Here is a 21,676-nt window from a genome sequence, read left to right as displayed (position 1 = left end):
GTGTCCTCCGGTCGGGAATTGGACAGTCGGCTGGAACCAACCTGCGTTCCTGGAGAAGGGGATCATTCCAAGCGGCGGCTTCCTCTACCTGTCGGGGAGTGTCGTAACACAGACACTATCCATATAACATCACACATGTAATACAGACAGTTATATACCCCAGACACTCATATATTCAGACTGAGCTATCACCATCTCATCCTGGGTGGGGGAGGGTGCGTTACTGTCAGGTCATGTGACACATATCATCCCTCTGATTGGCCCCTATTAGACAATTTTCATCCATTTACAATTTATTCACAGTTTTAATAACGATACAAAAAATGGAAATATACAGAATTTTTCTAGAAAATAAAGAAGGTAAAATGTTTATCGGCTGCGCCCCGCCATCTCTGAGCTCTCGGCCCCCCGCTTCCTTCCTGGGACATTGAGAGAGGACTCGATGGCCGCCCGGGCACTCTCCAAGGACTCCAGACGTGCCCTGGCCTCCACCACCGAACAGTTACGGAGCAACGACACAATGGCTGCCGGCAGCACCTGTCAGGAGAATGGATTACACTGCTGATTACTGTCACCGGATGGCACTGCTGAAGAGTATCACTAGATGGACCTGTTCTGGGGGTACTGTCACTGGATGGCACTGCTGTAGGGGGTCACTAGATGGACCTGTTCTAAGGTATCTGTCACCGGATGGCGCTGCTGTTGGATGTCACTAGGTGGACCTGTTCTAGGGGTACTGTCACTGGATGGCACTATATAAGGGGGGTCACTAGATGGGCCTGTACTGGGATTACTGCACTGTTATATAGTATTGTGCCTGGTAATATATAAGAGTTCTATTGCTGGCACTGTTATTGGGGACTGTGGCTGGTTGCTCAGTAAGTTTTATACCTTTATGGTGAGCAGCTCTCCAGGTTGTGGCCCTAGACTTCCACCTTGTCCCTAGAGGCTGCCATCCTGATGTGCTCTGACTGTCGGACAGTGTTACTGTGTTGATATTGCTATGGGGCACTCTGACTGGCACTGATATGTGACACTCTGGCTGGTACCGCTATAAAGTCCTCTGGCTGGCACCTCTTTGGGGGCACTCTGGCCAGTATCACTATGGGGCACTCTAGCTAGCATTGTTATGGGGCATTTTAGTTGGTACCACTATGGACACTCTGGCCGGTATCACTATGGGGCACTCTCACTGGTTCTGCTATGGGGTAATCTGTCTGGCAGTGCTAAAAGGGCACTCTGGCTACCACCGCTATGGGGCACTCTAGTTGCTGGCATTGCTATGAGCACTCTACCTGGTACTGCCATGGGCCATATTGGCTGCTATCTTTATGGCGTGCAGAGCTATGGGGCACTCTGGCTAGTATCACTATGGGGCACTCTGGCTAGTATCACTATGGGGCACTCTGGCTAGTATCACTATGGGGCACTCTGGCTAGTATCACTATGGGGCACTCTGGCTAGTATCACTATGGGGCACTCTGGCTAGTATCACTATGGGGCACTCTTGTTGGCATTGCTATGGGCACCCTGGCTGTTTCCACTTTGGGGCACTCTGCTGGTACTGCTATGGGCACTCTACTTGGCACTGCTATGGGGCCCAGTAGTTACCTGGTCCCTCTGTAGATTTTGTACCACTATGCTGGGCTCCGGGCTGTGGCCCCTGGCTCTCACCTTGTCCCTGGACGCGGCGGCCCTGATGTGCTGCGCAGTCTCTGCGTTCCTTATCTGCTCGCTCAGGGTCTGTTCTCCATAGATGGACTGGAGCAGGGTCTCGATGCAGCGGCACTGGGGGTGCCCGCTCAGACGCTGTGTGGGAGGCAGATATAATTAGATGGAGTATAATGGGTACCGGTGTAATGTCACCTGCAGAGGCCTCACCTGCAGCACCGACGCTGCCCTCTGGAAGTGTTTGGAATTGCAGATCTTGAAATCCACAATAAAGTTGCGGTAAATCTTTCCTTTAAGAACGTGGGCTCCGCTGGTCACCGTGTCCAGGATCCACTTACTGCTCAGCTCCCGCTGGAACGTCTGCTGGGGACGGAGGGGAAAGGTTTATTACACAACCTGTGCACTGCCAGGAACCTGGGTACTGCCAGGAGCTGTGAGGCCCTTGGGCAGCTTTATCCTCATCAACCCCTCGGGAAGAATGCTGAGCTAAGTAGTCCTTGCAGTAGGACTTTAGGGCCAAGCACAGGTTTAACTTGACTAAAGACATAACGAGTGACAATGTGGCCTATATGTTTGAGGTATTACTGACATTAGCTATACCTAGGCCCACAGGTCACTGAGGAAGCCGAGAAACAGATTTTGCAAAACTGCAACTCCCAGAATGTCCGGACAGCCACTAGCCATCAACAGTTCTTTCCCCCTCATGACTTGGTGTTTGCTCTGATATACATTGTCAGCTGTGAGACCTTATATAGACAGGGCTGTGTCTGAGCTCTACAGGCAGTTCTTTCCTTCTCATGGCTTGGTGTTTGCTCTGATATACATTGTCAGCTGTGAGACCTTATATAGACAGGGCTGTGTCTGAGCTCTACAGGCAGTTCTTTCCCCCTCATGGCTTGGTGTTTGCTCTGATATATAGACAGTCATGTCTCTGATCTCTACAGGCAGTTCTTTCCTTCTCATGGCTTGGTGTTTGCTCTGATATACATTGTCAGATGTGAGACCTTATATAGACAGGGCTGTGTCTGAGCTCTACAGGGAGTTCTTTCCTCCTCATGGCTTGGTGTTTGCTCTGATATACATTGTCAGCTGTGAGACCTTATATAGACAGGGCTGTGTCTGAGCTCTACAGGCAGTTCTTGCTCTGATACATAGACAGTCATGTCTCTGAGCTCTACAGGCAGTTCTTTCCACCTCATGGCTTGGTGGACAAATGATGGACAGAGAGGAGTGTACCTGGATGAAGGCGCCCTCGTACTCCAGGAACAGGATGGGCCACGTGATAATGATCGGGTTCGGAATCACCTTCTTGGTCGAGTTCTAGAGGAGAATATACACAGTGACCTCACTGATCCTAGATGTGATAATTGTAGCGTTGGGGGGGGGGGGTCCGACTAGGAGAACAATTGCTAATACATGTTACCTATATGTAATAGAGAGTTGTGGAATGTGGCGGAGTCTACAGTGTTACATAAGACGTGGTAACAATGTGTGGAGCTTGAATAACGTGGTCCCTGATATTGGCAGGGGGTCCTCAGTCTGTGGTCAGTCTGATGATGTCACGGGCCAGTTATGACATAGGTGCTGCGCCTCGTGGTAATACTGACCAGCAGGTACTGTCCAGCGGTGGCGTGGCATATGGCGTGGATGTTTGACGTCTTCTCTTTTACCAATTCCACCAGTTTCTCCACTTCGGTGACTTCATCTGACAACAGAAAAGAGACATCAGACCTTGGCAGTCGTTGGGGGCTCTGGGGTGTCACATGTGGCCCCATTATTTGGTGTAAAGAACTGGGGCTATGCTGTGACATGATGGCCCCTGGGTCAAGAGATAGGAGGGGTTAACTTACCGTCCAGAGTGAAAAGGAAGATGATGGTGTCCGTCTCAGACACTGACGGGAGGACGCTCTTCACAAAATCCTCATGGGAGATGGCAAATTCAGGACCCTGGAGGAGAGGAGATGGTCACTGACCAGGAGCATGGAGTCAGTGTCAGCAGCAGGGGGCGTGACAAGAGAGGGATAACATAAAGACATGGTCACCAGTCAGCCAGCAGGGGGCATGACAAGAGGTGGATAACATAAAGACATGGTCACCAGTCAGCCAGCAGGGGGCGTGCCAAGAGAAGGATAAATAGAGACATGGTCACCAGTCAGCCAGCAGGGGGCGTGACTAGAGAGGGGGATAACATAAAGACATGGTCACCAGTCAGCCAGCAGGGGGCGTGCCAAGAGAAGGATAAATAGAGACATGGTCACCAGTCAGCCAGCAGGGGGCGTGACAAGAGAGGGGGATAACATAAAGACATGGTCACCAGTCAGCCAGCAGGGGGCGTGCCAAGAGAGGGACAACATAGAGACATGGTCACCAGTCAGCCAGCAGGGGGCGTGTCAAGAGAGGGATAAATAGAGACATGGTCACCGGTCAGCCAGCAGGGGGCGTGTCAAGAGAGGGATAAATAGAGACATGGTCACCAGTCAGCCAGCAGGGGGCGTGCCCAGGGCCGGATCATCATCATTGGCGTTATGGAGCACCTGCTCTGGGCCCCATGCCCGCATGAGGCCCCCGTCAGGACACAAGGATGTCCCAGCGGTTACCTCTCTGCGGCGGCCCCGCGTTAACTTTAAAAACACAGGGGTTGCCGGGAGGTAGTGCACGCGGGGACGTCACTGATCTAATGTGGGGGAACTGTACTGCACCTAATGTGGGGAAACTATACTGCACCTAATGTGGGGGAACTATACTGCACCTAATGTGGGGAACTATACTGCACCTAATGTGGGGGAACTATACTGCACCTAATGTGGGGGAACTATACTGCACCTAATGTGGGGGAACTATACTGCATCTAATGTGGGGAACTATACTGCACCTAATGTGGGGGAACTATACTGCACCTAATGTGGGGGAACTATACTGCACCTAATGTGGGGGAACTATACTGCACCTAATGTGGGGGAACTATACTGCACCTAATGTGGGGGAACTATACTGCACCTAATGTGAGGGAACTATACTGCACCTAATGTGGGGGACTATACTGCACCTAATGTGGGGGAACTATACTGCACCTAATGTGGGGGAACTGTACTGCACCTAATGTGGGGAACTGTACTGCACCTAATGTGGGGGAACTGTACTGCACCTAATGTGGGGGAACTGTACTGTACCTAATGTGGGGGAACTGTACTGCACCTAATGTGGGGAACTATACTGCACCTAATGTGGGGGAACTATACTGCACCTAATGTGGGGGAACTATACTGCACCTAATGTGGGGGAACTATACTGCACCTAATGTGAGGGAACTATACTGCACCTAATGTGGGGGACTATACTGCACCTAATGTGGGGGAACTATACTGCACCTAATGTGGGGGAACTATACTGCACCTAATGTGGGGGAACTGTACTGCACCTAATGTGGGGAACTATACTGTACCTAATGTGGGGGAACTGTACTGCACCTAATGTGGGGGAACTGTACTGCACCTAATGTGGGGAACTGTACTGCACCTAATGTGGGGGGAACTGTACTGCGCCTAATGTGGGGGAACTATACTGCACCTAATGTGGGGAACTGTACTGCACTTAATGTGGGGGAACTATACTGCACCTAATGTGGGGGAACTGTACTGCACCTAATGTGAGGGAACTGTACTGCGCCTAATGTGGGGAACTATACTGCACCTAATGTGGGTGAACTGTACTGCACCTAATGTGGGGGAACTGTACTGCGCCTAATGTGGGGGAACTATACTGCGCCTAATGTGGGGGGGGACTGTCGAGGGGGGGGGGAGGGGGGGACATGGTCACCGGTCAGCCAGCAGGGGGCGTGACAAGAGAGGGATAAATAGAGACATGGTCACCGGTCAGCCAGCAGGGGGCACAACATAAGAACAAGTACATGGAGCTCAATGAAGTGCCATGGGGCAGGGGGTATTGTCAGGGGGGCACAGGCTGGATCTCCAGACACATGGGTCACATTGGCCAAGTCCTGGTCTCCTGGGGCTCATGTGGACCCCCAGTATGTACCTGCAGAGGAGGTCTGGGGAAGTCCCCCCCATGTGTCAGACACTCACCTGTGGCGTCAGCTCCCCCTCCTGGTTCTCCAGAGTCTGGTATCCTCCATGAATGAAGCCCCGAACGTCTCGCCAATCTAGGAGGTTAAAGAGGGTGAGCAACACACTACCACCGGGGGCAGTACAAATACTCTACAGCACCACCGGGGGCAGTACAAATACTCTACAGCACCACCGGGGGCAGTACAAATACTCTACAGCACCACAGGGGGCAGTACAAACACTCTACAGCACCACCGGGGGCAGTACAAACACTCTACAGCACCACCGGGGGCAGTACAAACACTCTACAGCACCACCGGGGGCAGTACAAACACTCTACAGCACCACCGGGGGCAGTACAAATACTCTACAGCACCACCGGGGGCAGTACAAACACTCTACAGCACCAACGAGGGCAGTACAAACACTCTACAGCACCAACGGGGGCAGTACAAATACTCTACAGCACCACAGGGGGCAGTACAAATACTCTACAGCACCACCGGGGGCAGTACAAACACTCTACAGCACCACCGGGGGCAGTACAAATACTCTACAGCACCACAGGGGGCAGTACAAACACTCTACAGCACCACCGGGGGCAGTGCAAATACTCTACAGCACCATCAGGGGCAGTACAAATACTCTACAGCACCACCGGGGGCAGTACAAACACTCTACAGCACCACCGGGGGCAGTGCAAATACTCTACAGCACCATCAGGGGCAGTGCAAATACTCTACAGCACCACAGGGGGCAGTACAAATACTCTACAGCACCACCGGGGGCAGTACAAACACTCTACAGCACCACCGGGGGCAGTACAAATACTCTACAGCACCATCGGGGGCAGTACAAATACTCTACAGCACCACAGGGGGCAGTACAAATACTCTACAGCACCACAGGGGGCAGTATAAATACTCTACAGCACCACCGGGGGCAGTACAAACACTCTACAGCACCACCGGGGGCAGTACAAACACTCTACAGCACCACCGGGGGCAGTACAAACACTCTACAGCACCACCGGGGGCAGTACAAATACTCTACAGCACCACCGGGGGCAGTACAAACACTCTACAGCACCACAGGGGGCAGTACAAATACTCTACAGCACCATCAGGGGCAGTACAAATACTCTACAGCACCACCGGGGGCAGTACAAACACTCTACAGCACCACCGGGGGCAGTACAAATACTCTACAGCACCACTGGGGGAAGTACAAACACTCTACAGCACCACCGGGGGCAGTACAAACACTCTACAGCACCACAGGGGGCAGTACAAATACTCTACAGCACCACAGGGGGCAGTACAAACACTCTACAGCACCACCGGGGGCAGTACAAATACTCTACAGCACCATCGGGGGCAGTACAAATACTCTACAGCACCACAGGGGGCAGTACAAATACTCTACAGCACCACCGGGGGCAGTACAAACACTCTACAGCACCACCGGGGGCAGTACAAACACTCTACAGCACCACCGGGGGCAGTACAAACACTCTACAGCACCACCGGGGGCAGTACAAACACTCTACAGCACCACCGGGGGCAGTACAAACACTCTACAGCACCACCGGGGGCAGTACAAATACTCTACAGCACCACAGGGGGCAGTACAAATACTCTACAGCACCACCGGGGGCAGTACAAACACTCTACAGCACCACCGGGGGCAGTACAAATACTCTACAGCACCACAGGGGGCAGTACAAATACTCTACAGCACCACAGGGGGCAGTACAAATACTCTACAGCACCACCGGGGGCAGTACAAACACTCTACAGCACCACCGGGGGCAGTACAAACACTCTACAGCACCACCGGGGGCAGTACAAACACTCTACAGCACCACAGGGGGCAGTACAAACACTCTACAGCACCACCGGGGGCAGTACAAATACTCTACAGCACCACCGGGGGCAGTACAAATACTCTACAGCACCACCGGGGGCAGTACAAACACTCTACAGCACCACCGGGGGCAGTACAAACACTCTACAGCACCACAGGGGGCAGTACAAACACTCTACAGCACCACAGGGGGCAGTACAAATACTCTACAGCACCACAGGGGGCAGTACAAATACTCTACAGCACCACCGGGGGCAGTACAAATACTCTACAGCACCACCGGGGGCAGTACAAACACTCTACAGCACCAACGGGGGCAGTACAAACACTCTACAGCACCACCGGGGGCAGTACAAATACTCTACAGCACCACCGGGGGCAGTACAAATACTCTACAGCACCACCGGGGGCAGTACAAACACTCTACAGCACCAACGAGGGCAGTACAAACACTCTACAGCACCACCGGGGGCAGTACAAATACTCTACAGCACCACCGGGGGCAGTACAAACACTCTACAGCACCAACGAGGGCAGTACAAACACTCTACAGCACCACCGGGGGCAGTACAAACACTCTACAGCACCACAGGGGGCAGTACAAATACTCTACAGCACCACCGGGGGCAGTACACACACTCTACAGCACCACCGGGGGCAGTACAAATACTCTACAGCACCATCGGGGGCAGTACAAATACTCTACAGCACCAACGGGGGCAGTACAAATACTCTACAGCACCATCGGGGGCAGTACAAACACTCTACAGCACCACCGGGGGCAGTACAAACACTCTACAGCACCACCGGGGGCAGTACAAACACTCTACAGCACCACCGGGGGCAGTACAAACACTCTACAGCACCACCGGGGGCAGTACAAACACTCTACAGCACCACAGGGGGCAGTACAAACACTCTACAGCACCACAGGGGGCAGTACAAATACTCTACAGCACCACCGGGGGCAGTACAAACACTCTACAGCACCAACGGGGGCAGTACAAACACTCTACAGCACCACCGGGGGCAGTACAAACACTCTACAGCACCACCGGAGGCAGTACAAACACTCTACAGCACCACCGGGGGCAGTACAAACACTCTACAGCACCAACGGGGGCAGTACAAACACTCTACAGCACCACCGGGGGCAGTACAAACACTCTACAGCACCACAGGGGGCAGTACAAATACTCTACAGCACCACCGGGGGCAGTACAAACACTCTACAGCACCACCGGGGGCAGTACAAATACTCTACAGCACCATCGGGGGCAGTACAAATACTCTACAGCACCAACGGGGGCAGTACAAATACTCTACAGCACCATCGGGGGCAGTACAAACACTCTACAGCACCACCGGGGGCAGTACAAACACTCTACAGCACCACCGGGGGCAGTACAAATACTCTACAGCACCACCGGGGGCAGTACAAACACTCTACAGCACCACCGGGGGCAGTACAAACACTCTACAGCACCACAGGGGGCAGTACAAACACTCTACAGCACCACAGGGGGCAGTACAAATACTCTACAGCACCACCGGGGGCAGTACAAACACTCTACAGCACCAACGGGGGCAGTACAAACACTCTACAGCACCACCGGGGGCAGTACAAACACTCTACAGCACCACCGGGGGCAGTACAAACACTCTACAGCACCACCGGGGGCAGTACAAACACTCTACAGCACCACCGGGGGCAGTACAAACACTCTACAGCACCACCGGGGGCAGTACAAACACTCTACAGCACCACCGGGGGCAGTACAAACACTCTACAGCACCACCGGGGGCAGTACAAACACTCTACAGCACCACCGGGGGCAGTACAAACACTCTACAGCACCACCGGGGGCAGTACAAACACTCTACAGCACCACCGGGGGCAGTACAAACACTCTACAGCACCACCGGGGGCAGTACAAACACTCTACAGCACCAACGGGGGCAGTACAAACACTCTACAGCACCACCGGGGGCAGTACAAACACTCTACAGCACCACAGGGGGCAGTACAAACACTCTACAGCACCACAGGGGGCAGTACAAACACTCTACAGCACCACCGGGGGCAGTACAAACACTCTACAGCACCACCGGGGGCAGTACAAACACTCTACAGCACCACCGGGGGCAGTACAAACACTCTACAGCACCACAGGGGGCAGTACAAACACTCTACAGCACCACCGGGGGCAGTACAAACACTCTACAGCACCACCGGGGGCAGTACAAATACTCTACAGCACCACAGGGGGCAGTACAAACACTCTACAGCACCAACGAGGGCAGTACAAACACTCTACAGCACCACCGGGGGCAGTACAAACACTCTACAGCACCACCGGGGGCAGTGCAAATACTCTACAGCACCATCGGGGGCAGTACAAATACTCTACAGCACCACAGGGGGCAGTACAAATACTCTACAGCACCACCGGGGGCAGTACAAACACTCTACAGCACCACAGGGGGCAGTACAAACACTCTACAGCACCACCGGGGGCAGTACAAATACTCTACAGCACCACAGGGGGCAGTACAAATACACTACAGCACCACCGGGGGCAGTACAAACACTCTACAGCACCACAGGGGGCAGTACAAACACTCTACAGCACCACCGGGGGCAGTACAAACACTCTACAGCACCACAGGGGGCAGTACAAATATCCTACCACCAGGAGGGGAACAAATACCCCATACAACCACCACTAAGGCAGCAGAAATCCTTGGCAATTGCAGCACAGTCCCCGGACAGGAATGTTGGGTGCTTGTCATGGGGGTGCACCAGCTGCTTAACCTAAAAATGGGGAACACTGAGGAGATCACCTGCCGAGAGTCATGAAGGAGGAGCCAGATGACATCACAGGCCGGGGAGACCATCAGCCCCTACAGTAGCCTGCGCCTGTGTATAAGGACCTGTAAGTCCCGCCTGACTGGCTGCTTCCTATCTATCTCCTGGCTCCAGGTGTTCTCTATACAGAATGTTCTAGATGTTTCACATTTCTCGGTTTTGTGTGTCGGTTCCTGATCTATCGCTGTTTCTGGAACATTCTCTATATTTTTTTTTTAATTATCAGTCGACAATTTAATTCCCCAGCAATATGTTTCCTACTGCGGCCATTAATGCGGTGCCGGTTATTGTCCATGAGGTAAACATTACCATATACCAGTACTATACACACCCTGACATGGCTGATAACAGAGAACAATAGATATATTCCCCTGTCCTACAGTCACCTCTCCTCTCCTGACATGGCTGATAACAGAGAACAATAGATTATATTCACCTGTCCTACAGTCACCTCTCCTCTCCTGACATGGCTGATAACAGAGAACAATAGATTATATTCCCCTGTCCTACAGTCACCTCTCCTCTCCTGACATGGCTGATAACAGAGAACAATAGATTATATTCCCCTGTCCTACAGTCACCTCTCCTCTCCTGACATGGCTGATAACAGAGAACAATAATTTTATATTCACCTGTCCTACAGTCACCTCTCCTCTCCTGACATGGCTGCTAACAGAGAACAATAGATATATTCACCTGTCCTACAGTCACCTCTCCTCTCCTGACATGGCTGATAACAGAGAACAATAGATATATTCACCTGTCCTACAGTCACCTCTCCCCTCCTGACATGGCTGCTAACAGAGAACAATAGATATATTCACCTGTCCTACAGTCACCTCTCCCATCCTGACATGGCTGATAACAGAGAACAATAGATTATATTCACCTGTCCTACAGTCACCTCCCCCTCCTGACATGGCTGATAACAGAGAACAAGAGATATATTCACCTGTCCTACAGTCACCTCTCCCCTCCTGACATGGCTGATAACAGAGAACAATAGATTATATTCACCTGTCCTACAGTCACCTCTCCTCTCCTGACATGGCTGATAACAGAGAACAATAGATTATATTCACCTGTCCTACAGTCACCTCTCCTCTCCTGACATGGCTGATAATAGAGAACAATAGATCATATTCACCTGTCCTACAGTCACCTCTCCTCTCCTGACATGGCTGATAACAGAGAACAATAGATATATTCCCCTGTCCTACATTCACCTCCCCCCACCTGACATGGCTGATAATAGAGAACAATAGATCATATTCACCTGTCCTACAGTCACCTCTCCTCTCCTGACATGGCTGATAACAAAGAACAATAGATATATTCACCTGTCCTACAGTCACCTCTCCTCTCCTGACATGGCTGATAACAGAGAACAATAGATTATATTCACCTGTCCTACAGTCACCTCTCCTCTCCTGACATGGCTGATAACAGAGAACAATAGATTATATTCCCCTGTCCTACAGTCACCTCTCCTCTCCTGACATGGCTGATAACAGAGAACAATAGATTATATTCACCTGTCCTACAGTCACCTCTCCTCTCCTGACATGGCTGATAACAGAGAACAATAGATTATATTCCCCTGTCCTACAGTCACCTCTCCTCTCCTGACATGGCTGATAACAGAGAACAATAATTTTATATTCACCTGTCCTACAGTCACCTCTCCTCTCCTGACATGGCTGCTAACAGAGAACAATAGATATATTCACCTGTCCTACAGTCACCTCTCCTCTCCTGACATGGCTGATAACAGAGAACAATAGATATATTCACCTGTCCTACAGTCACCTCTCCCCTCCTGACATGGCTGCTAACAGAGAACAATAGATATATTCACCTGTCCTACAGTCACCTCTCCCCTCCTGACATGGCTGATAACAGAGAACAATAGATTATATTCACCTGTCCTACAGTCACCTCCCCCTCCTGACATGGCTGATAACAGAGAACAATAGATATATTCACCTGTCCTACAGTCACCTCTCCCCTCCTGACATGGCTGATAACAGAGAACAATAGATTATATTCACCTGTCCTACAGTCACCTCTCCTCTCCTGACATGGCTGATAACAGAGAACAATAGATTATATTCACCTGTCCTACAGTCACCTCTCCTCTCCTGACATGGCTGATAATAGAGAACAATAGATCATATTCACCTGTCCTACAGTCACCTCTCCTCTCCTGACATGGCTGATAACAGAGAACAATAGATATATTCCCCTGTCCTACATTCACCTCCCCCCACCTGACATGGCTGATAATAGAGAACAATAGATCATATTCACCTGTCCTACAGTCACCTCTCCTCTCCTGACATGGCTGATAACAAAGAACAATAGATATATTCACCTGTCCTACAGTCACCTCTCCTCTCCTGACATGGCTGATAACAGAGAACAATAGATTATATTCACCTGTCCTACAGTCACCTCTCCTCTCCTGACATGGCTGATAACAGAGAACAATAGATTATATTCCCCTGTCCTACAGTCACCTCTCCTCTCCTGACATGGCTGATAACAGAGAACAATAGATTATATTCACCTGTCCTACAGTCACCTCTCCTCTCCTGACATGGCTGATAACAGAGAACAATAGATTATATTCCCCTGTCCTACAGTCACCTCTCCTCTCCTGACATGGCTGATAACAGAGAACAATAATTTTATATTCACCTGTCCTACAGTCACCTCTCCTCTCCTGACATGGCTGCTAACAGAGAACAATAGATATATTCACCTGTCCTACAGTCACCTCTCCTCTCCTGACATGGCTGATAACAGAGAACAATAGATATATTCACCTGTCCTACAGTCACCTCTCCCCTCCTGACATGGCTGCTAACAGAGAACAATAGATATATTCACCTGTCCTACAGTCACCTCTCCCCTCCTGACATGGCTGATAACAGAGAACAATAGATTATATTCACCTGTCCTACAGTCACCTCCCCCTCCTGACATGGCTGATAACAGAGAACAATAGATATATTCACCTGTCCTACAGTCACCTCTCCCCTCCTGACATGGCTGATAACAGAGAACAATAGATTATATTCACCTGTCCTACAGTCACCTCTCCTCTCCTGACATGGCTGATAACAGAGAACAATAGATTATATTCACCTGTCCTACAGTCACCTCTCCTCTCCTGACATGGCTGATAATAGAGAACAATAGATCATATTCACCTGTCCTACAGTCACCTCTCCTCTCCTGACATGGCTGATAACAGAGAACAATAGATATATTCCCCTGTCCTACATTCACCTCCCCCCACCTGACATGGCTGATAATAGAGAACAATAGATCATATTCACCTGTCCTACAGTCACCTCTCCTCTCCTGACATGGCTGATAACAAAGAACAATAGATATATTCACCTGTCCTACAGTCACCTCTCCTCTCCTGACATGGCTGATAATAGAGAACAATAGATCATATTCACCTGTCCTACAGTCACCTCTCCTCTCCTGACATGGCTGATAACAGAGAACAATAGATTATATTCACCTGTCCTACAGTCACCTCCCCCCACCTGACATGGCTGATAATAGAGAACAATAGATCATATTCACCTGTCCTACAGTCACCTCTCCTCTCCTGACATGGCTGATAACAAAGAACAATAGATATATTCCCCTGTCCTACATTCACCTCCCCCCACCTGACATGGCTGATAACAGAGAACAATAGATTATATTCCCCTGTCCTACAGTCACCTCTCCTCTCCTGACTTGGCTGATAACAGAGAACAATAATTTTATATTCACCTGTCCTACAGTCACCTCTCTCCTCCTGACATGGCTGATAACAGAGAACAATAGATTGTATTCACCTGTCCTACAGTCACCTCTCCCCTCCTGACATGGCTGCTAACAGAGAACAATAGATATATTCACCTGTCCTACAGTCACCTCTCCCCTCCTGACATGGCTGATCATAGAGAACAATAGATTGTATTCACCTGTCCTACAGTCACCTCTCCTCTCCTGACATGGCTAATAACAGAGAACAATAGATATATTCACCTATCCTACAGTCACCTCTCCTCTCCTGAAATGTCTGATAACAGAGAACAAGAGATATATTCACCTGTCCTACAGTCACCTCTCCTCTGCTGACATGGCTGATAACAGAGAACAATATATATATTCACCTGTCCTACAGTAACCTCTCCCCTCCTTACATGACTGATAACAGAGAACAATAGATATATTCACCTGTCCTACAGTCACCTCTCCTCTCCTGACATGGCTGATAACAGAGAACAATAGATTATATTCACCTGTCCTACAGTCACCTCCCCCCTCCTGACATGGCTGATAACAGAGAACAATAGATTGTATTCACCAGTCCTACAGTCACCTCCCCCCTCCTGACATGGCTGATAACAGAGAACAATAGATTCTATTCACCTGTCTTACAGTCACCTCTCCTCTACTGACATGGCTGATAACAGAGATATATTCACCTGTCCTACAGTCACCTCTCTTCTCCTGATATGGCTGATAACAGAGAACAATAGATATATTCACCTGTCCTACAGTCACCTCTCCCCTCCTGACATGGCTAATAACAGAGAACAATAGATTATTCACCTGTCCTACAGTCACCTCTCCTCTTCTGACATGGCTGATAACAGAGAACAGTAGATATATTAACCTGTCCTACAGTCACCTCTCCTCTCCTGACATGGCTGATAACAGAGAACAATAGATTATATTCACCTGTCCTACAGTCACCTCTCCTCTCCTGACATGGATGATAACAGAGAACAATAGATTATATTCACCTGTCCTACAGTCACCTCCGCCCTCCTGACATGGCTGATAACAGAGAACAATAGATATATTCACCTGTCCTACAGTCACCTCTCCTCTCCTGCCATGGCTGATAACAGAGAACAATAGATATATTCACCTGTCCTACAGTCACCTCCCCCCTCCTGACATGGCTGATAACAGAGAACAATAGATTATATTCTCCTGTCCTACAGTCACCTCTCCTCTCCTGACATGGCTAATAACAGAGAACAATAGATATTTTCACCTGTCCTACAGTCACCTCTCCTCTCCTGACATGGCTGATAACAGAGAACAATAGATTATATTCACCTGTCCTACAGTCACCTCTCCTCTACTGACATGGCTGATAACAGAGAACAAGAGATATATTCACCTATCCTACAGTCACCTCTCCTCTACTGACATGGCTCATAACAGAGAACAAGAGATATATTCACCTGTCCTACAGTCACTTCTCCTCTCCTGACATGACTGATAACAGAGAACAATAGATATATTCACCTGTCATACAGTCACCTCCCCCCTCCTGACATGGCTGATAACAGAGAACAATAGATTCTATTCACCTGTCCTACAGTCACCTCTCCTCTCCTGACATGGCTGATAACAGAGAACAATAGATTATATTCACCTGTCCTACAGTCACCTCTCCCCTCCTGAAATGGCTGATAACAGAGAACAATAGATTCTATTCACCTGTCCTACAGTCACCTCTCCTCTCCTGACATGGCTGATAACAGAGAACAATAGATATATTCACCTGTCCTACAATCACCTCTCCCCTCCTGACATGGCTGATAACAGAGAACAATAGATATATTAACCTGTCCTACAGTCACCTCTCCTCTCCTGACATGGCTGATAACTGTCCTACAGTCACCTCTCCTCTCCTGCCATGGCTGATAACAGAGAACAATACATATATTCACCTGTCCTACAGTCACCTCTCCTCTCCTGCCATGGCTGATAACAGAGAACAATAGATATATTCACCTGTCCTACAGTCACCTCTCCTCTCCTGACATGGCTGATAACAAAGAACAATAGATATATTCACCTGTCCTACAGTCACCTCTCCTCTCCTGCCATGGCTGATAACAGAGAACAATACATATATTCACCTGTCCTACAGTCACCTCTCCCCTCCTGACATGGCTGATAACAAAGAACAATAGATATATTCACCTGTCCTACAGTCACCTCTCCTCTCCTGACATGGCTGATAACAGAGAACAATAGATTATATTCACCTGTCCTACAGTCACCTCTCCTCTCCTGACATGGCTGATAACAGAGAACAATAGATTATATTCCCCTGTCCTACAGTCATCTCTCCTTTCCTGACATGACTGATAACAGAGAACAATAGATTATATTTACCTGTCCTACAGTCACCTCTCCTCTCCTGACTTGGCTGATAACAGAGAACAATAGATATATTCATCTGTCCTACAGTCACCTCTCCTCTCCTGACATAACTGATAACAGAAAACAATAGATTATATTCACCTGTCCTACAGTCACCTCTCCTCTCCTGACATGGCTGATAACAGAGAACAATAGATTATATTCACCTGTCCTACAGTCACCTCCCCCCTCCTGACATGACTGATAACAGAGAACAATAGATTATATTCACCTGTCCTACAGTCACCTCTCCTCTCCTGACATGGCTGATAACAGAGAACAATAGATTATATTCACCTGTCCTACAGTCACCTCCCCCCTCCTGACATGGCTGATAACAGAGAACAATAGATTATATTTACCTGTCCTACAGTCACCTCTCCCCTCCTGATAAGGCAGATAACAGATAACAATAGATTATATTCACCTGTCCTACAGTCACTTCTCCTCTCCTGACATGGCTGATAACAGAGAACAATAGATTTTATTCACCTGTCCTACAGTCATCTCTCCTCTCCTGACATGGCTGATAACAGAGAACAATAGATATATTCACCTGTCCTACAGTCACCTCTCCTCTTCTGACACTGCTGATAACAGAGAACAATAGATTATATTCACCTGTCCTACAGTCACCTCTCCTCTCCTGATATGGCTGATAACAGAGAACAATAGATATATTCACCTGTCCTACAGTCACCTCTCCTTTCCTGACATGGCTGATAACAGAGAACAATAGATATATTCACCTGTCCTACAGTCACATCTCCTCTTCTGACATGGCTGATAACAGAGAACAATAGATTATATTCCCCTGTCCTACAGTCACCTCTCCTCTCCTGACATGGCTGATAACAGAGAACAATAGATTATATTCACCTGTCCTACAGTCACCTCTCCTCTCCTGACATGGCTGATAACAGAGAACAATAGATTATATTCACCTGTCCTACAGTCACCTCTCCTCTCCTGCCATGGCTGATACCAGAGAACAATAGATTGTATTCACCTGTCCTGCAGTCACCTCTCCTCTCCTGACATGGCTGATAACAGAGAACAATAGATATATTCACCTGTCCTACAGTCACCTCTCCTCTCCTGACATGGCTGATAACAGAGAACAATAGATATATTCACCTGTCCTACAGTCACCTCTCCTCTCCTGACTTGGCTGATAACAGAGAACAATAATTTTATATTCACCTGTCCTACAGTCACCTCTCCTCTCCTGACATGGCTGCTAACAGAGAACAATAGATATATTCACCTGTCCTACAGTCACCTCTCCTCTCCTGACATGGCTGATAACAGAGAACAATAGATATATTCACCTGTCCTACAGTCACCTCTCCCCTCCTGACATGGCTGCTAACAGAGAACAATAGATATATTCACCTGTCCTACAGTCACCTCTCCCCTCCTGACATGGCTGATAACAGAGAACAATAGATTATATTCACCTGTCCTACAGTCACCTCTCCCCTCCTGACATGGCTGATAATAGAGAACAATAGATCATATTCACCTGTCCTACAGTCACCTCTCCTCTCCTGACATGGCTGATTACAAAGAACAATAGATATATTCACCTGTCCTACAGTCACCTCTCCTCTCCTGACATGGCTGATAACAGAGAACTATAGATATATTCACCTGTCCTACAGTCACCTCTCCCCTCCTGCCATGGCTGATAACAGAGAACAACTGATTATATTCACCTGTCCTACAGTCACCTCTCCTCTCCTGACATGGCTGATAACAGAGAACAATAGATATATTTACCTGTCCTACAGTCACCTCTCCCCTCCTGACATGGCTGATAACAGAGAAAAATAGATATATTCACCTGTCCTACAGTCACCTCCGCCCTCCTGACATGGCTGATAATAGAGAACAATAGATATATTTACCTGTCCTACAGTCACCTCTCCCCTCCTGACATGGCTGATAACAGAGAAAAATAGATTATATTCACCTGTCCTACAGTCACCTCTGCTCCCCTGACTTGGCTGATAACAGAGAACAATAATTTTATATTCACCTGTCCTACAGTCACCTCTCCCCTCCTGACATGGCTGATAACAGAGAACAATAGATTGTATTCACCTGTCCTACAGTCACCTCTCCCCTCCTGACATGGCTGCTAACAGAGAACAATAGATATATTCACCTGTCCTACAGTCACCTCTCCCCTCCTGACATGGCTGATAATAGAGAACAATAGATTGTATTCACCTGTCCTACAGTCACCTCTCCCCTCCTGACATGGCTGATAACAGAGAACAATAGATATATTCACCTGTCCTACAGTCACCTCCCCCCTCCTGACATGGCTGATAACAGAGAACAATAGATTATATTCTCCTGTCCTACAGTCACCTCTCCTCTCCTGACATGGCTAATAACAGAGAACAATAGATATTTTCACCTGTCCTACAGTCACCTCTCCTCTCCTGACATGGCTGATAACAGAGAACAATAGATTATATTCACCTGTCCTACAGTCACCTCTCCCCTCCTGAAATGGCTGATAACAGAGAACAATAGATTATATTCACCTGTCCTACAGTCACCTCTCCTGACATGGCTGATAACAGAGAACAATAGATATATTCACCTGTCCTACGGTCACCTCTCCTTCCTGACATGGCTGATAACAGAGAACAATGGATATATTCACATGTCCTACAGTCACCTCTCCCTACTGACATGGCTGATTACAGAGAACAATAGATTGTATTCACCTGTCCTACAGTCACCTCTCCTCTCCTGACATGGCTGATAACAGAGAACAATAGATTATATTCACCTGTCCTACAGTCAGCTCTCCTCTCCTGACATGGCTGATAACAGAGAACAATAGATATATTCACCTGTCCTACAGTAACCTCTCCTCTCCTGACATGGCTGATAAAAGAGAACAATAGATTATATTCACCTGTCCTACAGTCACCTCTCCTCTACTGACATGGCTAATAACAGAGAACAATAGATATATTCACCTATCCTACAGTCACCTCTCCTCTCCTGAAATGTCTGATAACAGAGAACAAGAGATATATTCACCTGTCCTACAGTCACCTCTCCTCTGCTGACATGGCTGATAACAGAGAACAATAGATTATATTCACCTGTCCTACAGTCACCTCCCCCCTCCTGACATGGCTGATAACAGAGAACAATAGATTGTATTCACCAGTCCTACAGTCACCTCCCCCCTCCTGACATGGCTGATAATAGAGAACAATAGATTCTATTCACCTGTCTTACAGTCACCTCTCCTCTACTGACATGGCTGATAACAGAGATATATTCACCTGTCCTACAGTCACCTCTCTTCTCCTGATATGGCTGATAACAGAGAACAATAGATATATTCACCTGTCCTACAGTCACCTCTCCCCTCCTGACATGGCTAATAACAGAGAACAATAGATTATTCACCTGTCCTACAGTCACCTCTCCTCTTCTGACATGGCTGATAACAGAGAACAGTAGATATATTAACCTGTCCTACAGTCACCTCTCCTCTCCTGACATGGATGATAACAGAGAACAATAGATTATATTCACCTGTCCTACAGTCACCTCCGCCCTCCTGACATGGCTGATAACAGAGAACAATAGATATATTCACCTGTCCTACAGTCACCTCTCCTCTCCTGCCATGGCTGATAACAGAAAACAATAGATATATTCACCTGTCCTACAGTCACCTCTCCTCTCCTGACTTGGCTGATAACAGAGAACAATAGATATATTCACCTGTCCTACAGTCACCTCCCCCCTCCTGACATGGCTGATAACAGAGAACAATAGATTATATTCTCCTGTCCTACAGTCACCTCTCCTCTCCTGACATGGCTTATAACAGAGAACAATAGATATTTTCACCTGTCCTACAGTCACCTCTCCTCTCCTGACATGGCTGATAACAGAGAACAATAGATTATATTCACCTGTCCTACAGTCACCTCTCCTCTACTGACATGGCTGATAACAGAGAACAAGAGATATATTCACCTATCCTACAGTCACCTCTCCTCTACTGACATGGCTCATAACAGAGAACAAGAGATATATTCACCTGTCCTACAGTCACCTCTCCTCTCCTGACATGACTGATAACAGAGAACAATAGATATATTCACCTGTCATACAGTCACCTCCCCCCTCCTGACATGGCTGATAACAGAGAACAATAGATTCTATTCACCTGTCCTACAGTCACCTCTCCTCTCCTGACATGGCTGATAACAGAGAACAATAGATTATATTCACCTGTCCTACAGTCACCTCTCCCCTCCTGAAATGGCTGATAACAGAGAACAATAGATTCTATTCACCTGTATTACAGTCACCTCTCCTCTCCTGACATGGCTGATAACAGAGAACAATAGATATATTCACCTGTCCTACAATCACCTCTCCCCTCCTGACATGGCTGATAACAGAGAACAATAGATATATTAACCTGTCCTACAGTCACCTCTCCTCTCCTGACATGGCTGATAACTGTCCTACAGTCACCTCTCCTCTCCTGCCATGGCTGATAACAGAGAACAATACATATATTCACCTGTCCTACAGTCACCTCTCCTCTCCTGCCATGGCTGATAACAGAGAACAATAGATATATTCACCTGTCCTACAGTCACCTCTCCTCTCCTGACATGGCTGATAACAAAGAACAATAGATATATTCACCTGTCCTACAGTCACCTCTCCTCTCCTGCCATGGCTGATAACAGAGAACAATACATATATTCACCTGTCCTACAGTCACCTCTCCCCTCCAGACATGGCTGATAAAGAACAATAGATATATTCACCTGTCCTACAGTCACCTCTCCTCTCCTGACATGGCTGATAACAGAGAACAATAGATTATATTCACCTGTCCTACAGTCACCTCTCCTCTCCTGACATGGCTGATAACAGAGAACAATAGATTATATTCCCCTGT

At 48.4% G+C, this 21,676-nt stretch overlaps 1 protein-coding gene across 1 annotated transcript in view; it reads right to left on the bottom strand.

Annotated features, from left to right (window-relative positions):
* Positions 1 to 295: 295 nt before the first annotated feature.
* The window catches only part of GCKR (glucokinase regulator), a 75,091-nt gene continuing 53,710 nt past the window's right edge, over positions 296 to 21,676 (bottom strand). Inside the window, exons 2-8 of the mRNA XM_056554108.1 lie at positions 5,754 to 5,830; positions 3,522 to 3,618; positions 3,279 to 3,376; positions 2,908 to 2,991; positions 1,882 to 2,034; positions 1,675 to 1,809; positions 296 to 537 (exon numbers count right to left, since the gene is read on the bottom strand). Coding sequence (XP_056410083.1) covers positions 370 to 537; positions 1,675 to 1,809; positions 1,882 to 2,034; positions 2,908 to 2,991; positions 3,279 to 3,376; positions 3,522 to 3,618; positions 5,754 to 5,830 — 812 coding nt within the window. The 3' untranslated portion in view covers positions 296 to 369. The remainder of the gene's footprint in view (positions 538 to 1,674; positions 1,810 to 1,881; positions 2,035 to 2,907; positions 2,992 to 3,278; positions 3,377 to 3,521; positions 3,619 to 5,753; positions 5,831 to 21,676) is intronic.

The sequence above is a fragment of the Hyla sarda genome, unplaced genomic scaffold (genome assembly GCF_029499605.1).
Source record: "Hyla sarda isolate aHylSar1 unplaced genomic scaffold, aHylSar1.hap1 scaffold_558, whole genome shotgun sequence".
Taxonomy (NCBI): Eukaryota; Metazoa; Chordata; class Amphibia; order Anura; family Hylidae; genus Hyla; species Hyla sarda.
Note: the sequence above shows the minus strand (reverse complement) of the source record. Positions and strands in the feature narration are given on the sequence as shown.